Here is an 18,212-nt window from a genome sequence, read left to right on the forward strand (position 1 = left end):
GAGAGGTCCCCAAGTCGCAGTGCAACAGAGAGAAAAGATTCTTTCCCGAGAGATGCTGCCTCTATCGGAGAAATAACGCAATAGATATCTAAGCGAAGCCGCGGACTCCAGACTTTATAGTCAGCTGATAGTTTAGTATCAGTACAGAGAGGTATGCAGGTGCGGTCTCGCTAAGATGACTCGAAATCGTTTTATATATGAGGTGCGAACTTTTCGTTTTCTAGGAGGTTTAAGGACGGGGTCTCGCTGAAAATTTTACTCGGATAAATACTGTGCTCGTATCTCGTGGTAAAATCTAAACCAAAAGTATTGGAAAAATCTATTTCGCATATTGGTTCATCATAGTTTGTTACCTACTTCTCATGTCCCAATATTATAAAATTATACCAGGGAAGAACAATTATATCACTCAAATTTGTCTAATTGTCTAATTTAGAATGAAAATGTAATTAATGTTTAGAACATTTAATGAAAGCTTATAACCAAGGATGGTACTAAAGATGAGCAATTTGGTCCGTCGGTCTGCCTGACCGCGAATATAACTCCTCCGTCACTGTACCAGGTAGAATAGCGAATGAGGTGTCGAATGAAAGCCTATAATCCAAGGATGGTACTAAAGCTGATAAATTTGACCAAGGCTGTCTGTCCATCTGTCCGTCCGACCGCGAATGTAACTACTCCGTCATTATGCCAGGTAGAATGACAAATGAGGTGTCGAATGATTGGTTATAATCCAACGATGGTACTAAAGATAAGCAATTTGGTCCGTCGGTCTGCCTGACCGCGAATATAACTCCTCCGTCACTGTACCAGGTAGAATGACAAATAAGGTTTCGAATGAAAGCTTATAACCGAGGATGGTACTAAAGATGAAAAATTTGACCAAGGCTGTCGGTCCATTTGTCCGTCCGACCGCGAATGTAACTTCTCCGTCATTATGCCAGGGAAAATGACAAATGAGGTTTTAAATGAACGATTATAATCCAACAATGGTACTAAAGTTGAGCAATTTGGTCCGTCGGTCTGCCTGACCGCGAATATAACTCCTCCGTCACTGTACCAGGTAGAATGACCAATAAGGTGTCGAATAAAAGCTTATAACCAAGGATGGTACTAAAGATGAGAAATTTGACCAAGGCTGTCTGTCCATCTGTCCGTCCGACCGCAAATGTAACTTCTCTCCGTCATTATGCCAGGGAAAATGACAAATGAGGTTTCTAATGAACGATTATAATCTAACGATGGTACTAAAGATGAGCAATTTGGTCCGTCGGTCTGCCTGATCGCGAATAGAACTCCTCCGTTACTGTACCAGGTAAAATGACAAATGAGGTGTCGAATGAAAGCTTATAATCCAAGGATGGTACTAAAGATGAGCAATTTGACCAAGGCTGTCTGTCCGTCGGTCCGTCCGACCGCGAATATAACTCTTCCGTCACTATACCAGGTTGAATGACAAATGAGGTGTCGAATGAAAGCTTATAATCCAAGGATGGTACTAAAGGTGAAAAATTTGACCAAGGACTTCCGGTTTTACAAATGGGACCGGAAATACTGTTTTAAAGTCACCGGAATAGTAAAAGTGATATATTATTCGACGAGCCTTCGCAAGGCGAGAACATATATATACTTCCGGTTTCATGAGTGTCTTTCCGTCTGTCCTCCTACATACAACTCCTCCGTATTAATACAGATATAATGACAAATAATGAGGTTTCGAATAAAAGATTATAACACAAGGATGGTATTAAAGATGAGTAATTTAACATCGGACTTCAGTTTTAGAGTTGCAACCGCAAGTATCTGTTTTAAAGTGACTCAAAGTATGATATTAATGTAAATGAATATGATCCAAAATTAGTAAAATCGTATATGAATCGACGCAAAGTTACACGAAGAGTTAAAATATCGACTTCCAGTTCTACTTTCGATTACTTTGGATGAAATCCTAGGACTTACGAAGTCCAATTACTTGTTAACACATGCTCTTGTGAACATGAACGGAAAGAAATAACACGAGTAGCGTTCATCAACAAATCATCAACGGCTGATAGCAAAACTCTACGAAACTATATATACGTTATAGTCTAAGATCCGAATATAGGTCGACCTGCACCCATCTGCTTTCCGGATGAGACATTTTTTTTATTAAATTTCATACATAGACAAAAACGACTTGCATGGCTTGCCTATCAAATTCGTGTCATAGCTATCCTTAAGGTGGGGTGAGCTTAGAGTTTGAAATAAATATTTCAAGCATATTTTTTTGAATTTTTTTTGAACTTATAATAGAATTCTTAAAATCCCATGGACTGATCGGGTCACAAATGAGGAGGTCCTTACAGAAGAATGGGGAAAAACCGAGAAGTATTAACCACCATCAAATCTCAAAAGTTGGAATACTTTGGATACATTATGCGAGATGAATCCAGATATGCCTTCCTACAAGCCATTCTGCAAGGAAAAATATTTGGAAAGCGAGGTCCAGGAAGAAGAAGAACATCCTGGTTAAAGAACCTCAGAACCTGGTTCAACTCAACATATGTGAAGCTTTCCTGCATTGCTGCAGATAAAATAAAGATTGCCATGCCATGGTGATCGCCAACATTCGTCACGGACAGGCACAGCAAGAAGAAGAGGATAGAATTATTTTATTTTTAAATTAAATAAGCATATTCACTATAATCGTTGATTGATATATTGGACGGCCTCTAATATCTCAATCAACGCTATAATTCAATGAATTAAAAAAAAATAAGGAAAAATATTAAAAAATAAGCCAACGCTCAGTGAATCATGTGAAACGAAAAGATCAAAAATATTTTATTAGCTTTATGAGTATTATGAGTTTATCGAGCATAACTCTGTCGAGTTTTTTCAGTTATAACGATTTTTGACTTTTTGGTATTACTCAGAAGTCAAAACAACCAAATTTTTGCTCACGAATGGGTGAAAATCAACATATTTATTATAATAAAAAATAAGCATAAACAAAAAAAAATTGTATGTGCAATTTGTTAGCACGTTAAAAATTCGGTTAAAATTCACATTCTTATTCCAGTCAAAACACAATAATTAACAAGTCGCTGATGTGGCATTTCGATCATCGACCGAGAAACACATTAAATTTTTATTACTGGTGTTGATAACGTGAACGGTATCAAATATCACATCGTGGGCAGCTGTATTGATTTTAAATAATAAAAAATGTGGCAGAGTCTCGAAGAGTTATAACGCCATTGATGATGATGATGAGCAAATACTTTTGAAATTACAAAAATGAATAGGTTTTTTTGTATTACAATCAAGATTATCGTTTTCAGGACAAGCAATTATCATCACAAATAGGATGTTTTGAACAGGGTTATTCAAAGCAGAGTGCTGCATGCACGATTTTTGAAAGAACTCACAATTGGAATTCGATATTTGGTAATCGAAATTACAATTCATGCTTAAATTTAATTGCTAATCACTATTTTCGTACCAAAAACCGGTTTAATGGCGATTGCTATAATAGCCCTATCTATACCTATAACCCATCTGCACACTAATGGAACGCAGATTCAGATAGAGCGCGTTAAACAGTCTTGCTACCTGGGAACTATTATAAATAATGAGCAGTAGAGCAAAAAAGTTGAAAATGGTGGAGGTATTTAGCATCAACGGTTCTCCTTTAAAATCAATATGACGGCTAACCCTTCAGCGGAATTCAGTCGCAATTTTAAATTTACACCACTATTGACCTCCCCTAAAGGTTAGAATTATAAAATTTGGGGCAGCTCGGAAACAAGATTCAATTCAATAATTATGCTCCCCCACCCCTTTTTAATATATTCCCGCTAACTCGGAAAATATCAACCGCACGAAAAAAATTGTCAAAAAGAAATAATTGTAGGAAATCATATTTGAAACAATTTTAAATATCGACATCATAAAATAGTTATTTTCCTAACTAGTGCGGAAAGTGATAACTTCACGCACGAGACTGTCGTTGACCCGAACGACGCGATAGCGGAGTTCGGGCAGGCATTCGAGTGCGAGGAACACACTTTCCGCACGAGTTAGGAATAATATTTATTCTAGGGCCTACGTTTGGAAAAAGCCACAAAAAAAATAGAGTTATATCAATTTTTATTTAGAAGTGAAAATACACAAATCAATTATTTGACAAGGTTGTCAAAAACAAACTTTCAATATTAGTTTATTGCATGTATTATAATATATTATAATGCAATATTACAAGGTATTTTACTTTCCCGCAAGTCGTGCGTGAAAGTGCAACTTTCGGAAACGAAATGCGTGCGTGAATCTTGAGTACCATGGTTGGATTATAACCGTTCACTGTACACTCGTCACCTCATCTGTCATTCTGCCTGGCATAATGACGGAGTAGTTACATTCGCGGTCGGACGGACCGATGGACAGACAGCCTTGGTCTAATTTCTCATCTTTAGTACCATCCTTGGATTATAAGCTTTCATTTGACACCTCATTTGTCATTCTACCTGGTACAGTGACGGAGGAGTTATATTCGCGGAAAGGCACACCGACGGATCAAATTTTTCATCTTTAGTACCATCGTTGGATTATAACCATTCATTCGACACGTCATTAGTCATTCTACCTGGCATATTGACGGAGTAGTTACATTCGCGGTCGGACGGACCGATGGACAGACAGCCTTGGTCTAATTTCTCATCTTTAGTACCATCCTTGGATTATAAGCTTTCATTCGACACCTCATTTGTCATTCTACCTGGTACAGTGACGGGGGAGTTATATCCGCGGTCAAGCAGACCGACGGACCAAATTGCTCATCTTTAGTACCATTGTTGAATTATAATCGTTAATTCGACACCCCATTTGTCACTAATCCTGGCATAATGACGGAGTCGTTACATTCGCGGTCGGACGTACAGATGAACAGACAGCCTTGGTCAAATTTCTCATCTTTAGTACCATCCTTGGTTATAAGCTTTCACTGGACACCTTATTGGTCATTCTACCTGGTACAGTGACGGAGGAGTTATATTTGCGGTCAGGCAGACAGACGGACCAAATTCGTTGGAATATAACCGTTCATTCGACATCCCTTTTGTCAATCTATCTGGCATAATGACGGATTAGTTACATTCGCGGTCGGGCGGACCGATGGACAGACAGCCTTGGTCTAATTTCTCATCTTTAGTACCATCTTTGGATTATAAGCTTTCATTCGACACCTCATTTGTCATTCTACCTGGTACAGTGACGGGGGAGTTATATTCGCGGTCAAGCAGACAGACGGATCAAATTGCTCATCTTTAGTACCATCGTTGGAATATAACCGTTCATTCGACACCCCATTTGTCAATCTACCTGGCATATTGACGGAGTAGTTACATTCGCGGTCGGACGGACCGATGGACAGACAGCCTTGGTGAAATTTCTCAACCTTAGTACCATCCTTGGTTATAAGCTTTCATTCGACACCTTATTTGTCATTCTACCTGGTACAGTGAAGGAAGACTTATATTCGCGGTCAGGCAGACCGACGGACCAAATTGCTCATCTTTAGTACCATCGTTGGAATATAACCGTTCATTCGACACCCCATTTGTCAATCTACCTGGCATAATGACGGAGTAGTTACATTCGCGGTCGGACGGACCGATGGACAGACAGCCTTGGTCTAATTTCTCATCTTTAGTACCATCCTTGGATTATAAGCTTTCATTCGACACCTCATTTGTCATTCTACCTGGTACAGTGATGGAGGAGTTATATTCGTGGTCAAGCAGACCGACGGACCAAATTGCTCATCTGTAGTACCATTGTTGGATTATAACCGTTCATTCGACCCCTAATGTGTCATTCTACCTGGCATAATGACGGAGTAGTTATATGCGCGGTCGGACGTACTGACGGACAGACAGTCTTAATTTCTCATCTTTAGTACCATCCTTGGATTATAGGCATTCATTTGACAACTTTATTCGGCAAAAATATTTCTTGGGGATTTTTTGCGGGGATATTTTGTCAAAAAAAATTGTGGGGATTATCTGTCCGGGATTTTTTGTGGGGATTATTTGTCCGGGGATTATTTGTGGGGATTATTTGTGAAGACTATTTGTGGGGATTTTTTTTCCTTGGATTTTTGTCCGGGGATAATTTGTGGGGATTTTTTGTCCGGGATTATTTGTCCGGGGATTATTTGTCCGGACCCCTAATAAACTCATATTTGTCAAGTACCGAAATTTCCTAAGGAAAGTTTCAAACGGGCCATTACGCTCCTGAATTTTTGATGTTTATTTAATTTTTTTCGTAGCGCCATCTTATACATAATTGCTACATTAACATAGCTTAGATTCTTACAGATTCCTATACTTTTTGTGTATTATATGTACAAGATTTACGTTTCACATGCCAATTTCTATTAATTCCAGAAATTTATTTTAAAAGTACACCACGCAAAAAGTACTTTATTAATTCACATTTTTTTAACGTTACATCCTTCCGTTACATATAGGCTAGTGCTAAACGGACTTTTATCATGAAATTCATTTAAATACTTGAGTAATTTAGATATAAACGCTCTTATATTTATTGATAAAAAAGCAAAACTTTCACATTTTTTTATAAACAATACACAACAGGTAGGGTAGCAAAAATATGGCTGTAATTAGCGAGATATATTGTTAGTAGGTTAAGCATTTTTCGGTATACATATATGCTCTAGATTATGAGTGGTGTACTTTATAAAGGTGATGTGATCGCCTATACTTGTAACATTACCAATGGCCGGCCTTAAACACATTCAATATCATATAAATGTAATCTATTATTTATTTTTGCAATATGCCGTATAAATAAGATAAAAAAAAATACTAAAATCTAAATTTGTTGCAACAATTTCTTACTTAATAAATCAAGCTTTAATTCTGATGTCTCCTTGTTTTAACAAAAAAAAATTATTTAAATAAATTATTATTTATTAATTCTAAATTTAATAAAATTTACTTTTCTCCTTTTGAATTGATTACTAATAAGTTGGAATGAATAACTGAGTTATAGAACTGTTCAATACAAAAGAATTAAGCATATATGGTGTGGATATAAACAAGCTCTCTCCGTTTCGACAATTGATTTGACTAACCTTTTTGTTTCTTCACTCCTTATTTTCCCAGATTGCCTCGTCCTTGATTCTCCCACACGTACTCTTTGGATGTTGCGAAAACGTCCCTCTCGTCCAAACTGCTTCAAAAAACAAACAAAACCAGGACTCCTCGAATTCTCTACTCAGTTTTCTCCTTGCTCGATATCTTGTGCAAATAGATACCAATCAGCTACTCGTTCTAGACAGAACAAAGGAATCTTCCTCGGACACAGGAAAATTCACTTCTCAACCGGTCAACGATTTCGTTTCAACTTGATTCTGCTCGCAAAGGCCAATTTCACCACTTTACACTGACTTCTCGCTTTTCAAAAACTGGACTGCTCTCTCCCGATTTTAATCACACAGTGACCATCTTTTCTCTCTGAAATTCCGAGTCCACATTATCATCCCTTCCATCGATCTTTCTCTACCAATAAAAAACAACCTCTTTAACCAAAAACATCCATACTTTCCTTTCCTAAGAAAAACCAACTTAGTTTGTATCCAACTTTCCATTTTGTTAAATTCTAAGAGACATCAAATTACTATCATTTTTTCACAAAACTAAACAAAAGGCCTTACATTCTAATCTCAATAAAATTTGTTTACCATTTAAAACTTCTACGAATTATTTACAAAAATCCTATTGATGATTACAAAACGAAATACCATGCACTTTCCAATATTTTCGAACCATTGTCTGTAAATCCTTTCAAAAAACCCATTAACGAAAACTACATTAACGATTTCACCTTCCCCGAAAAAGCACTGTTTATTAACTAAATTAGACTCTATAAAATTTTTGGTCATATACAGGGTGAAGAAAATCTATGATCTCGTGGTCTCTGATAAAAATTTATTTTCTGAATTTTTCCAAAAAACAATTCTACAACAGTATTTTATTAATTTTTACCATATTCTCCGGCTAACCCGGATCGGTCGCGGTCCCGATTAATCCGATTTATCGAGGTTCCACTGTACGTTTGATTTAACGAGCATGTTATTTTGTATACAATTTGGGATAGTGTTACAAAACTGACTTTACGCGGTTGACTTTATTTATTTTTAATAACTTACTTCTAAACAAATGAAAGACACTGAATTTATATATTTTATTTTACAAACTACGATATCTAATTTATGTATTACACTAAATCTAATAATTTATTTACATAATTACAAGTTCAAAAATATCGCCCGATACATATCAAGTACACCGACGTATTGAAATTCACAACTGACTTACTAATTCCAAAAACCCCTATTTATACATTATTACAATGTTCCAGAATAAGAAAGATTATTACAGAAGAATTCATCTTATTCTAGAATAACAATCGAAGGGATATTTACATAAATATCAAATAAGCATTTTCTCGAATGAAAAAGAAATATCGAGGTACCTGTTAAAAAGGTCCCCCTTTTAAATGCATAAATCAAATTCGGTAAACAAAAAGGGGTCTGTTAAATTTAATAAATAGGCAAGAGCTGAAAACAGTCGGGTGACAAAATTATGTCACAATAGATATTTGGAATTAAAATTCTTTATAGATCTAATATTTCAAAAACTATAATATTATAAAACGATTTTTTATGTCGATTTTTTCAACTTTTCTTGTTTTTTTTTTCTTAGATATGCGTTCCATCTGAGGAAATGGGCGTTAGAAGGTAAAGGTATTGGAAGCCATTCCGCCTCATTGGGAGATAGACCCAGTGCCCCTATTAGATTAGTTGTACAATCTGGGAGTTCTGCCGAACGATGTTTTTTGGATTTATTTAACACTGATTATATAGCGGAGTTAAGGGCAGAAATTGTCAAATGGTGTGAAGGACTTCAACAAGTAAGTCATTTTTTTGGTTCCATAAGTAGTTAGGTAAAAACGTGAAAATTGTTTCGCCATTCTTCACGTGAGTTGTAGTGTTGTGAGGCTATTAGAGAACGAGACTGCTACCAGAGAAGTAAGCATTCCAGTCTTAGACCATCCGTCTTACTCGTCGGATCTTGTGCGGTGTGACTTATATTTGTTTCCTAAGGGGAAATTTGTATTGGAAAGTCTTTCGAGTCCATATTGTAGTATCTAAAACACGTAACATATCAGCTCTTATTTTCAGTTCTAATCTAAGGTCTTTAATGCAAATAATTGTTTTTAACTTGTAAATTGTACAATCGTTACTCATGTTTCAGATGAAGGGGGATTCCCAAGAAAATAGAACGAAATCTGGTGAAACATGGATAAGGATAATCACCCAAGGTCAGGAAGTGACTATTGACTGCGATGAAAAGACTTTAGCAGAAATGGGATTTAAAGATAACCAGGTACTATATCTTAAAACACATCGCTCATCCGGAAGAAAAGTGTCACAACTCAAAAAACAATTTTTTTTCAGGAGAGACAAAAATGCGTTTTTTAGATATTAATTTAACTGTAAGTTTTAAACAGTAACTGCAAAAATTTAAAAATTAAAAAAAATATGGATACGTGAATGCTTCTAATTATTGTGTAAGAAGCAAACCCAAAACGCTATGATATATGATTTATCTATCCATAATCGAGGTTTCTACAGCCTCTGCCGCTTCTTGCATTTCGACCGCCATCGTTTTCTGTCCATCCATTCGTCTTCTTTGATGGCTTATCTCTTATTATGTGTCGTACATTTTCTTCACAGGCAACTGACGACCGTCTTCTTCTTTGTTGTGGTATGTAATTTAGCTTTCTTTGGCCATCTATCTTCATTCATTCGTTTCACGTGACCATACCACACTAGTTGTCTAGTTTCAGTTCTATCTACACTGGAATATACAGTATGTGTCCTCCTTATAATATCTTCATTCCTGATGTGATCTTTTTTGGATATACCACACGTTCTCCTTAGATAATCAATTTCTACTGCTTCTATTCTTTTTCTCTTTTTTCGTGATCTGCTAAACTTCTGCTCCATAAGTCATAATGGGTTCTACCAAGGTTCGATAGATTGTCAATTTCGTTTTTTGTCTTATATCTTTAGACCATAGTAGAGAGCTTAGAATGTTTACCGCTTTTTTGCCCTACTGTGTTCTGTTTTCGATGTCTCTTTTGGTAGTGCCTTCTTTAGATATTATGGATCCGAGATATTTATATTCTTTACTTGTTTTTGTGGTTCTAATTTCTAACTCTAGATCTTCTTCATCATCCCCTATTTTAAGATACTCGTACTATCTTTGACATATTCATATCGAGGTCCCATTTTTCATATTCTTTATTTAGTTTTCTAAACATGTAATCCATGTTCACCTCATCATTCGCTACGACTACCTGATTATTTGCGAAAAATAAAGTTGTTAGACATTTACCACCGCCTATGTCCATTCACATTCCGGATATTTGTTTACTCCACTGCTCTAGCGGTGATTGAATATATATTTTAAATAAGGTCCGAGACAGACAACATCCTTGTTTAAGCCCCTTTGTTTTTGGAAATGGTATGTTGTATGTTATTGACTTACTAATCGTGGTATTTTCTTTCTATTGACTTCTTCTTTTAGTATGGGTAACCAAACTAAAAGAGGAATAAAATATTGTAAAATAGGAAGTCAATAGAAGGAAAATACCACGATTAGTAAGTCAATAACATATCGAGTTAGTACATATTTTATATTTTAGTATTATTTATATATCTATGTATTATTAATATTATTTATAATAATTTAAAATAACATATAAATATTAAAGTCAGAATTTGGTATTAGTTTTGAGAGTAAACTAAATGTAAGACCGAATACTTACGATGTCGGGATAGTATCACGAGGTTTTTCCTGGTTTTCCCTCGTGATTTACTATGGAATCTCTAACACGAGAATTTTGCTGTCACCGTTGCATTTGGTTGTCTTTTTAAAGACAGATCATATGCTATGATGTTTTTGTGGCGGATATTCTTTAGTTGGGGTTGATTTCATGTAATCGAATGAACTATCTTTCAGTAAATTCGTCCCAGGAACGCAACTCATATTGGCAATATCATTTTAAAGTCTTCTACTTTAAAATGTATAATATATGTCTGAATTGCCGATATAAATGAGTCAGATTAAATAAATTATTAGAAGAATTTTTACTAAGCAACAACATCATCATCATTATCTTTGCCTTATCCCTATGAGGGTCGGCTTCCCTAATTGCATTTCTCCACACAATTCTATATTGGGTCATATCAATGTTAATCCCCTTTACCAACATGTCCTGCCTTATCGTCTCCCCCCAGGTCTTCTTTGGTCTTCCTCCCCTACTCCTTCCAGGAATCTGCACTTCAGCTATTCTTCGTATTGGGTGATTAACGTCTCGACGTTGAACATGACCAAACCATCTTAACCTATGCTCTCTCATTTTGGCATTAATTGGTGCCACACCTAGACCTCCCCTAATATACTCATTTCTAATTTTATCCTTCTTTGTCACTCCACTCATCCATCTAAGCATTCTCATTTCCGCCACATGCATTCGTTGTTCCTCTTTCTTTTTCACTGCCCAACATTCAGTTCCGTGCATCATAGCCGGTCTTATGGCTGTTTTATAGAATTTTCCCTTCAGCTTCATTGGAATTTTTCTGTCACACAACGCACCACTCGCTTCTTTCCACTTCATCCATCCAGCCCTAATTCTACTGCAAGTTTTACTACTAGTTTTACTAAGCAACAACATTTTTGTTTAATTTAGTAATATTTTGTATTTTGACAACGACATCGTTTTGGGCGTCGAAACGTTAGTGGGTAAATAGATTCCTTGCCCTCCGATTTTCTGTTACCTGCTGCAGAACGAATATATTATCAGTGCACGATCTTCCTGTCCGAAATCCTTTGTGTTCTTCCATGTCTTCGTATTCTGATTCTATTCTTTCTTTTATTATTCGACCGTACAACCTCCCCACTGAGCTGGTAACAGTTATTGTCCTATAATTAGAGCATAAGCGTTTATCCCCTTTCTTGTACAGTGCTAGTCAAAAGTCCGTACCCCTCTCGTATCTTTTGAACGGTTATACCTATAATAGTGAAATTTGGAGGGAGGAAATAAACGGACGTAAGCTTCTTAACTAGTCATGACAGGTGACGTAATAGTGACAGATAACGTGACACAGCCACTGTGACCGATAATTTTAAATGGAACCTTATGGCAAGTGATACCTCGTTTGAAAGGTATTCAAAATACCTATTCAGTAATACTAATTTTTTTGGGTTTTAGTTAGTTTTGATTTTGGTGAATAAATTAAATAAGTATAATATTGTAGTTTCGCATTTAATTAATAAAAATTCAAATGTCCGCCTATGTTTTCTTTTTTGTCAAAAAAGTTGACGTTTATCAATTCTCTAGTAGTTTTTACGTCAACGTCAACCTTTTTGACAAGTAATCATATGCGGAATTTTGAATTTTTATTAAGAGGAAACAGTAGCGATCAACAGGTAGCAAAAACGCGTTCCAAGATTGCGGCTGTAATTTTGAATATCTTTTCGAGATATTTGGCACACGTATTCGTAATACAATAGAGAAGAATGGCGGTACAGAGCCCAATTTAAAAATATATTAATATGTGGAAATTACTCTGTAATTAAATACAATATTAAAAAAAGAGCCTGTACCGCCATTAAGAAGAAGAAAAAATACACTTTCTTCAAATAAACTTTTTTATCCGATGCCTAGATTTTGTGTCATTTTGGAACTACTAAAAATTTTTTATTTTATTAGTAGTTCCAAAATGACACAAAATTTAGGCATCGGATAAAAAAGTTTATTTGAAGAAAGTGTATTTTTTTGTTCTTCTTAATGGCGGTACAGGCTCGTTTTTTTTAATATTGTATTTATTACAGAGTAATTTCCACATATTAATATATTTTTCAAATTGGGCTCTGTACCGCCATTCTTTATTATATTAGGAATACGTGTGCCAAATATCTCGAAAAAATATTCAAAATTACAGCCGCAATCTTGGAACGCGTTTTCGCTACCTGTTGATCGCTACTGTTTCACCTTAATTAAATGCGAAACTACAATTTTATATCTATTTCATTTATTCATCAAAATTAGCTTAAAGTCAAACAAAATTAGTATGACTGAATAGGTATTTTCAATATCTTTCAAACGAGGTATCACTTGCCATAAGGTCCCATTTAAAATTATCTGTCACACTGGCGCTGTAAAGTCATCTGTCATAATTACGTCACCTATCATGACTAGTTAAGAAGCTTACGTCCGTTTATTTCCTCCCTCCAAATTTCACTGTTATAGGTATAACCGTTCAAAAGATATGAAGGGGGTACAAACTTTTGACTGGCACTGTATATTGAGCTGATGTATTTAACATTCCAATCATCAGGGATATTTTGTCCTTTTAAGCATGTATTAAATAGTTGAACCAACATCTCATGTAATATTTTTGGTCCGTACTGTACCAACTCGATGGAGGATCTGATTTATTAACAAATAAAAAGAGATCAACATTTTGAGTTGTCACTTTTATTTTAAAATATTGGTCACTTTTTTAAACATTAACGAAAAATACCTAGGACTCTTCTCGAAATACGACGGTTTTCGTGATAAATAACGATGCATTCATTAAAAATATTTATTTTATCGCCAACCGTCACTAGTCATTCATTATTGTACTCATTTGCCCTCATTGGCGGCAGTAAAGTAGCACTTTATTGTACTGAAAGAAGATTTTTTACTTTACCTGATGCGATTAATCAAATTAACCGAGATTGAATGTAGTGGTCGATGGCAATAATCGAATGGCGAGTATTTGAGTGGACTTAAAATTTATTTACTTTTTACTTTAATTATTAAAAATATTGTGCGCAATTTGCTATATTATCAATTAAATTTAGGTCAAAAAGTGAAATTCTGTAGTATTTTGTAATAATTATATTGATATAGAATAAATTAAAACTTTACCGATTTAGTAATTATTCAATATTGATAACTATCGATTAAAAATCGAAAGCGGTTATCTTGCAAGTTATCTGTCATCACTGTCATTAAAGTTCTTAAATTGTAAATTGCAAGTAAGTGTTAAAACCAATATCAAATTATGTTGGCAAATATTATTTTATATTAATAAAACATCTTAACTGATTGTCAAATATACCAGCAAACGAGAAGTAAACTCAACCTTCCCAGGGACATATCTGAGCTTCTTAGACACAATACAAATACATATCGACAATAGCATAATACAGTTTTTAACGGAAGTAGGAATAAAATACATTTAATTGTATCACAAATTTTTCAGGTATACTTTTTTTTTAGTACATTATGTATTTACTTAATATTATAATCTCTTTTTATTTTTAATATGTATTTTCCATTGTTGTCGTTTATAACCCCAGTGGTTCGGACGACATTAAATTAAAAAAATATATGTTGGCGATAAAATTTTGTATGCACCACGTCAGTAAAGACTCCTTATCGAACTCGTCTTTACTCGCCTCGCGCGCTACGCTCGCTCTTCTCATAATATCAGACTCGTTAGATAAAGAGTCACTTTACTGACTTGGTACATAAATAACTATTACCGCCAAATGAATAATGACACTGCCGCGATCTTACGAAGTTGGAAGTAATAATATATGTCATTTCTGGTAAAAGTATAGGATTTTTGGAGTCAATTTAATTAAGATACATAACTATAATTATGCATTTTTGAGTTGTGTCACTTTTCTTCCGGACGAGCGACATATGAAATTAGTTAAAAAATATTTACATTCATGTTATTGATTTTTAGATCGTTTATATATCGATAGGCATGTCGAGGAATATGAAGAAACGGGAGTTTATGGATGCACCATCTTTACACCCGCCTCCTCCTCGGGAATGTTTACCAACATTACTTCTTCTACAGCCAAATTACTTTGAGCAGCTATTTTCCTTAATGCACACACTTAGTTCAATGAAAATTCAAATTAAAGGAGGGGTAAGTTGGTATTTTCTGAAAATACTACATGTAGATGTAGATGATCTGTTAAGTAATCTCCTTAGAAATGAAAAACATGTTTTTCTAGCCATCTCTTCAGATTTGGGAACACATAATAATCGGAGGGAGCCAAATCAGGAGAATAAGCCAGACGAGAAAGCAATTCGAAGCCCAACTCACGAATGTTTGCCATTATTATAACGCTTTTGTGAGTCGGTGAAGAAACAACACTTTTTTCTTTTGCAGATGTGGTCATTTCTTACTGAGTTTCTGTTTCAGTTTGTCGAACAACGCACAATAATATTGGCTATTGACAATTTATCCTTTTCAAGATAGTCAATTAAAATTATGCCTCTACAATCCCAAAATACAGTGTCCATGGCCTTTCCAACTCATTAATCAACTCTTTTCTGCTTCGGAGCACTTTTCCCGGCTTCAGTCCACTGCCGTGCGTTCATTATGTTCTCTGGTATGTATTAATGGATCCAGGTTTCACCAACTGTTACCAATCGATGTCAAAAATGTCCAACGGATTCCGCTTACTGCGGATAAAATCCAAATACTGCTATTCTTTTTCTCATAGGCATCTTTCAGTGCGTCACAGTTTTTCGATTTCTTTCTAACGCATTAAATTGTATGTGACAGAAAAAAAGGCACGTCTGTGATTACAGACATTTATAACATTTATTCTAGTTGTCGATAGATGGCGCCATAATCGAAAAAAAATTATTTACAAATTATATAATAAAGCTACGAATATAATCTGTACAATTTATAAGACTACAAATCAAAGAAAATACCATTTTATAAATACAATAAACACAATTGATTTGTTTTTATGCCAAATTGCAAATAAAATGTGACAACTCTCAGATTTCACTAAAATGCCATGTTTGAACAAATGTTATAAATGTTTATTATCACGGACTTACCTTTTTTTCTATCATTTGTGACGCACTGAAAAATGCCTATGAAAAGGACCATAACAAGTGGTCACACGGTCATGTTTTGGCTCAATGGTCAGCAAATGTGGCATCCATCGGCAGGATCATTTTTTCATATTCAAAACTTCGCTTCGCTCAAAAGATGACTAGTGCGTTCTTTATTAATTCATGTGGCCTCTACTAATTCATGCATCTTCACTTTACGATCAACTAGAACCATTTCGTGGAGTTTCTTCACATTCTCCGGTGCAACTGCATCGATAGAACGTGATTCATCCAATGTTGATATACAGCCATTACGAAATTCACGGAACTAAAATTTGACAGTGTAGTCTGAAGGATCATTAGTCCCATAATAACGATCGATCCACACTTATTGGGATCAAAGCTAGCCGTCAAAAAATTACTTAGGTATGTCTTGTTTTAATCTGAATTTATATCATTGGTTTATCAATTAATTTTGATTAACATTATAAAACATAAAAAATCAGTCAAAACCTTTAACACAGAACTTTAATCAAAAATAAAAAGAATTAACAAAATTACAAGTAACAATAATAAATAAAATCAAACAAGATGCTGTATATGTCCACCACCAACATCTCTACATAACCTAACTTTTCTTGTTAAGTTGACGTAAACTGGAAAGTATATCTGAATTAAGAATAGTCATGCACTGTATAGCTATCTCTGTCGTTCAGGGCCACCTATGGTGACAATAATTTTGGATCACACGTTATTTATCCTGCTTTCCTTTTGTTTCCTTCGCCGTTTTTTATCGGCCCATACTGAATCGGCGTAATGTGCGCATATGCATACTAGACCAGGACGGATCTGTTTTGAGGTGGATGTGAGAGGTGGCATTCGGATTTTTGCAGATAAAGTTAGGTGACAACTTCGTGTGTGTGTGTGTGTGTGTGTGTGTGTGTGTGTGTGTGTGTGTGTGTGTGTGTGTGTGTGTGTGTGTGTTTGTGTGTGTGTGTGTGTGTGTGTGTGTTTGTGTGTGTGTGTGTGTGTGTGTGTGTGTGTGTGTGTGTGTGTGTGTGTGTGTTTGTATTACATTTATTATGGCATCATGTGTGTGCATTTTGCTACGTTATGGCATCTGCGAGCTTTGTGGCATCATACACGCGATGCCATAAAATTTTAATTCGATTTTTAGCATCTACGGCATTATATTGTCACAGATAGCGTCATTTTAATATTTTGTAATATTTTGGTGTGTATGATGCCATAAGATGATATCGTTGTACATTCACACACATGTATTTGTTATGGCATCATTCTCGCTGCGTATATAGTGCTGCCCCCTACGATTAAAATAATACGTGCATGAAATAATTTACACTCCTTAGGAACATGATGCCATTAGGTACGAGCTATCAGAAGCGAGTGGGGTGTACCTAATTTGCGGAATTATATCGATTTATACTTTGTTAGTTTTTTGTTGTTGTTGTTGTGGCCGTTATAAAGATAATGTAGTGTGTGTGATGTTATCATGACAATGTACGTAAGCTTCAAAAATATCACAGGTCAATCAGGGGCAACTGAAGCTCTAATATATTATATTCTCGAAGGTTTTTGGTGGTTGGTGCACTGAATGTGAATCTGGGGTCAAAATTGTTGTGTCACGTCAAGTTTTCGAGATATCCTAACCTTTATTGTATTATTTTTAATATCTCATTTTTGATAACTTTGAAATAAATGAAATATAAAATGAAAATACTGAAAGCCAAGGGTAAACTAATGAACTACACGCAACATAGAGTATTTAATTTTAGAATGTGACCTAACAGTAAAAAATATAGAAATACCTAAGTACAAAGAAACCTTAGGAAGATAGCAACAAATGAAAGACTAATGGAAAAAGGACAAAAATTGGCTATGGTTTCATAGTTATTGAAGGCATTAAATGGAAATGGAACCAAAAAACAAGCAGAATAGAAAAAGTAACAAACAATGCAGAACCAGCTAGTTCATAAAACTAGCTGAAGAAAACCGTGACCAGACATCTCGTAACGCGACAATTCGTAACCGGACAAGTGGTAACGAACAACTCGTAACGGCGACAGTTCGTAACAGCGACACTTCATAACGGCGACAGTTCGTAACTATACAAGTTCGTAACGGACAATTCGTAAACGTCCAAATTGAATTATTCTGTTTATGTTTGTTAACGTGAAAACTAACTGTTATTA

General features: G+C 35.3%; 1 protein-coding gene across 2 annotated transcripts in view; it reads left to right on the forward strand.

The window, feature by feature from the left end:
* Nucleotides 1-18,212, forward strand: part of LOC114327388 (ubiquitin carboxyl-terminal hydrolase 34) — a 273,865-nt gene that overhangs the window by 69,311 nt on the left and 186,342 nt on the right. For both annotated transcript variants that reach the window (XM_050649892.1, XM_050649893.1), the window contains exons 15-17: nucleotides 8,769-8,976; nucleotides 9,321-9,452; nucleotides 14,882-15,070. In XM_050649892.1, the coding sequence (XP_050505849.1) occupies nucleotides 8,769-8,976; nucleotides 9,321-9,452; nucleotides 14,882-15,070 (529 nt within the window). The remainder of the gene's footprint in view (nucleotides 1-8,768; nucleotides 8,977-9,320; nucleotides 9,453-14,881; nucleotides 15,071-18,212) is intronic.

Source organism: Diabrotica virgifera, chromosome 4 (genome assembly GCF_917563875.1).
Source record: "Diabrotica virgifera virgifera chromosome 4, PGI_DIABVI_V3a".
In the NCBI taxonomy this organism is placed as follows: Eukaryota; Metazoa; Arthropoda; class Insecta; order Coleoptera; family Chrysomelidae; genus Diabrotica; species Diabrotica virgifera.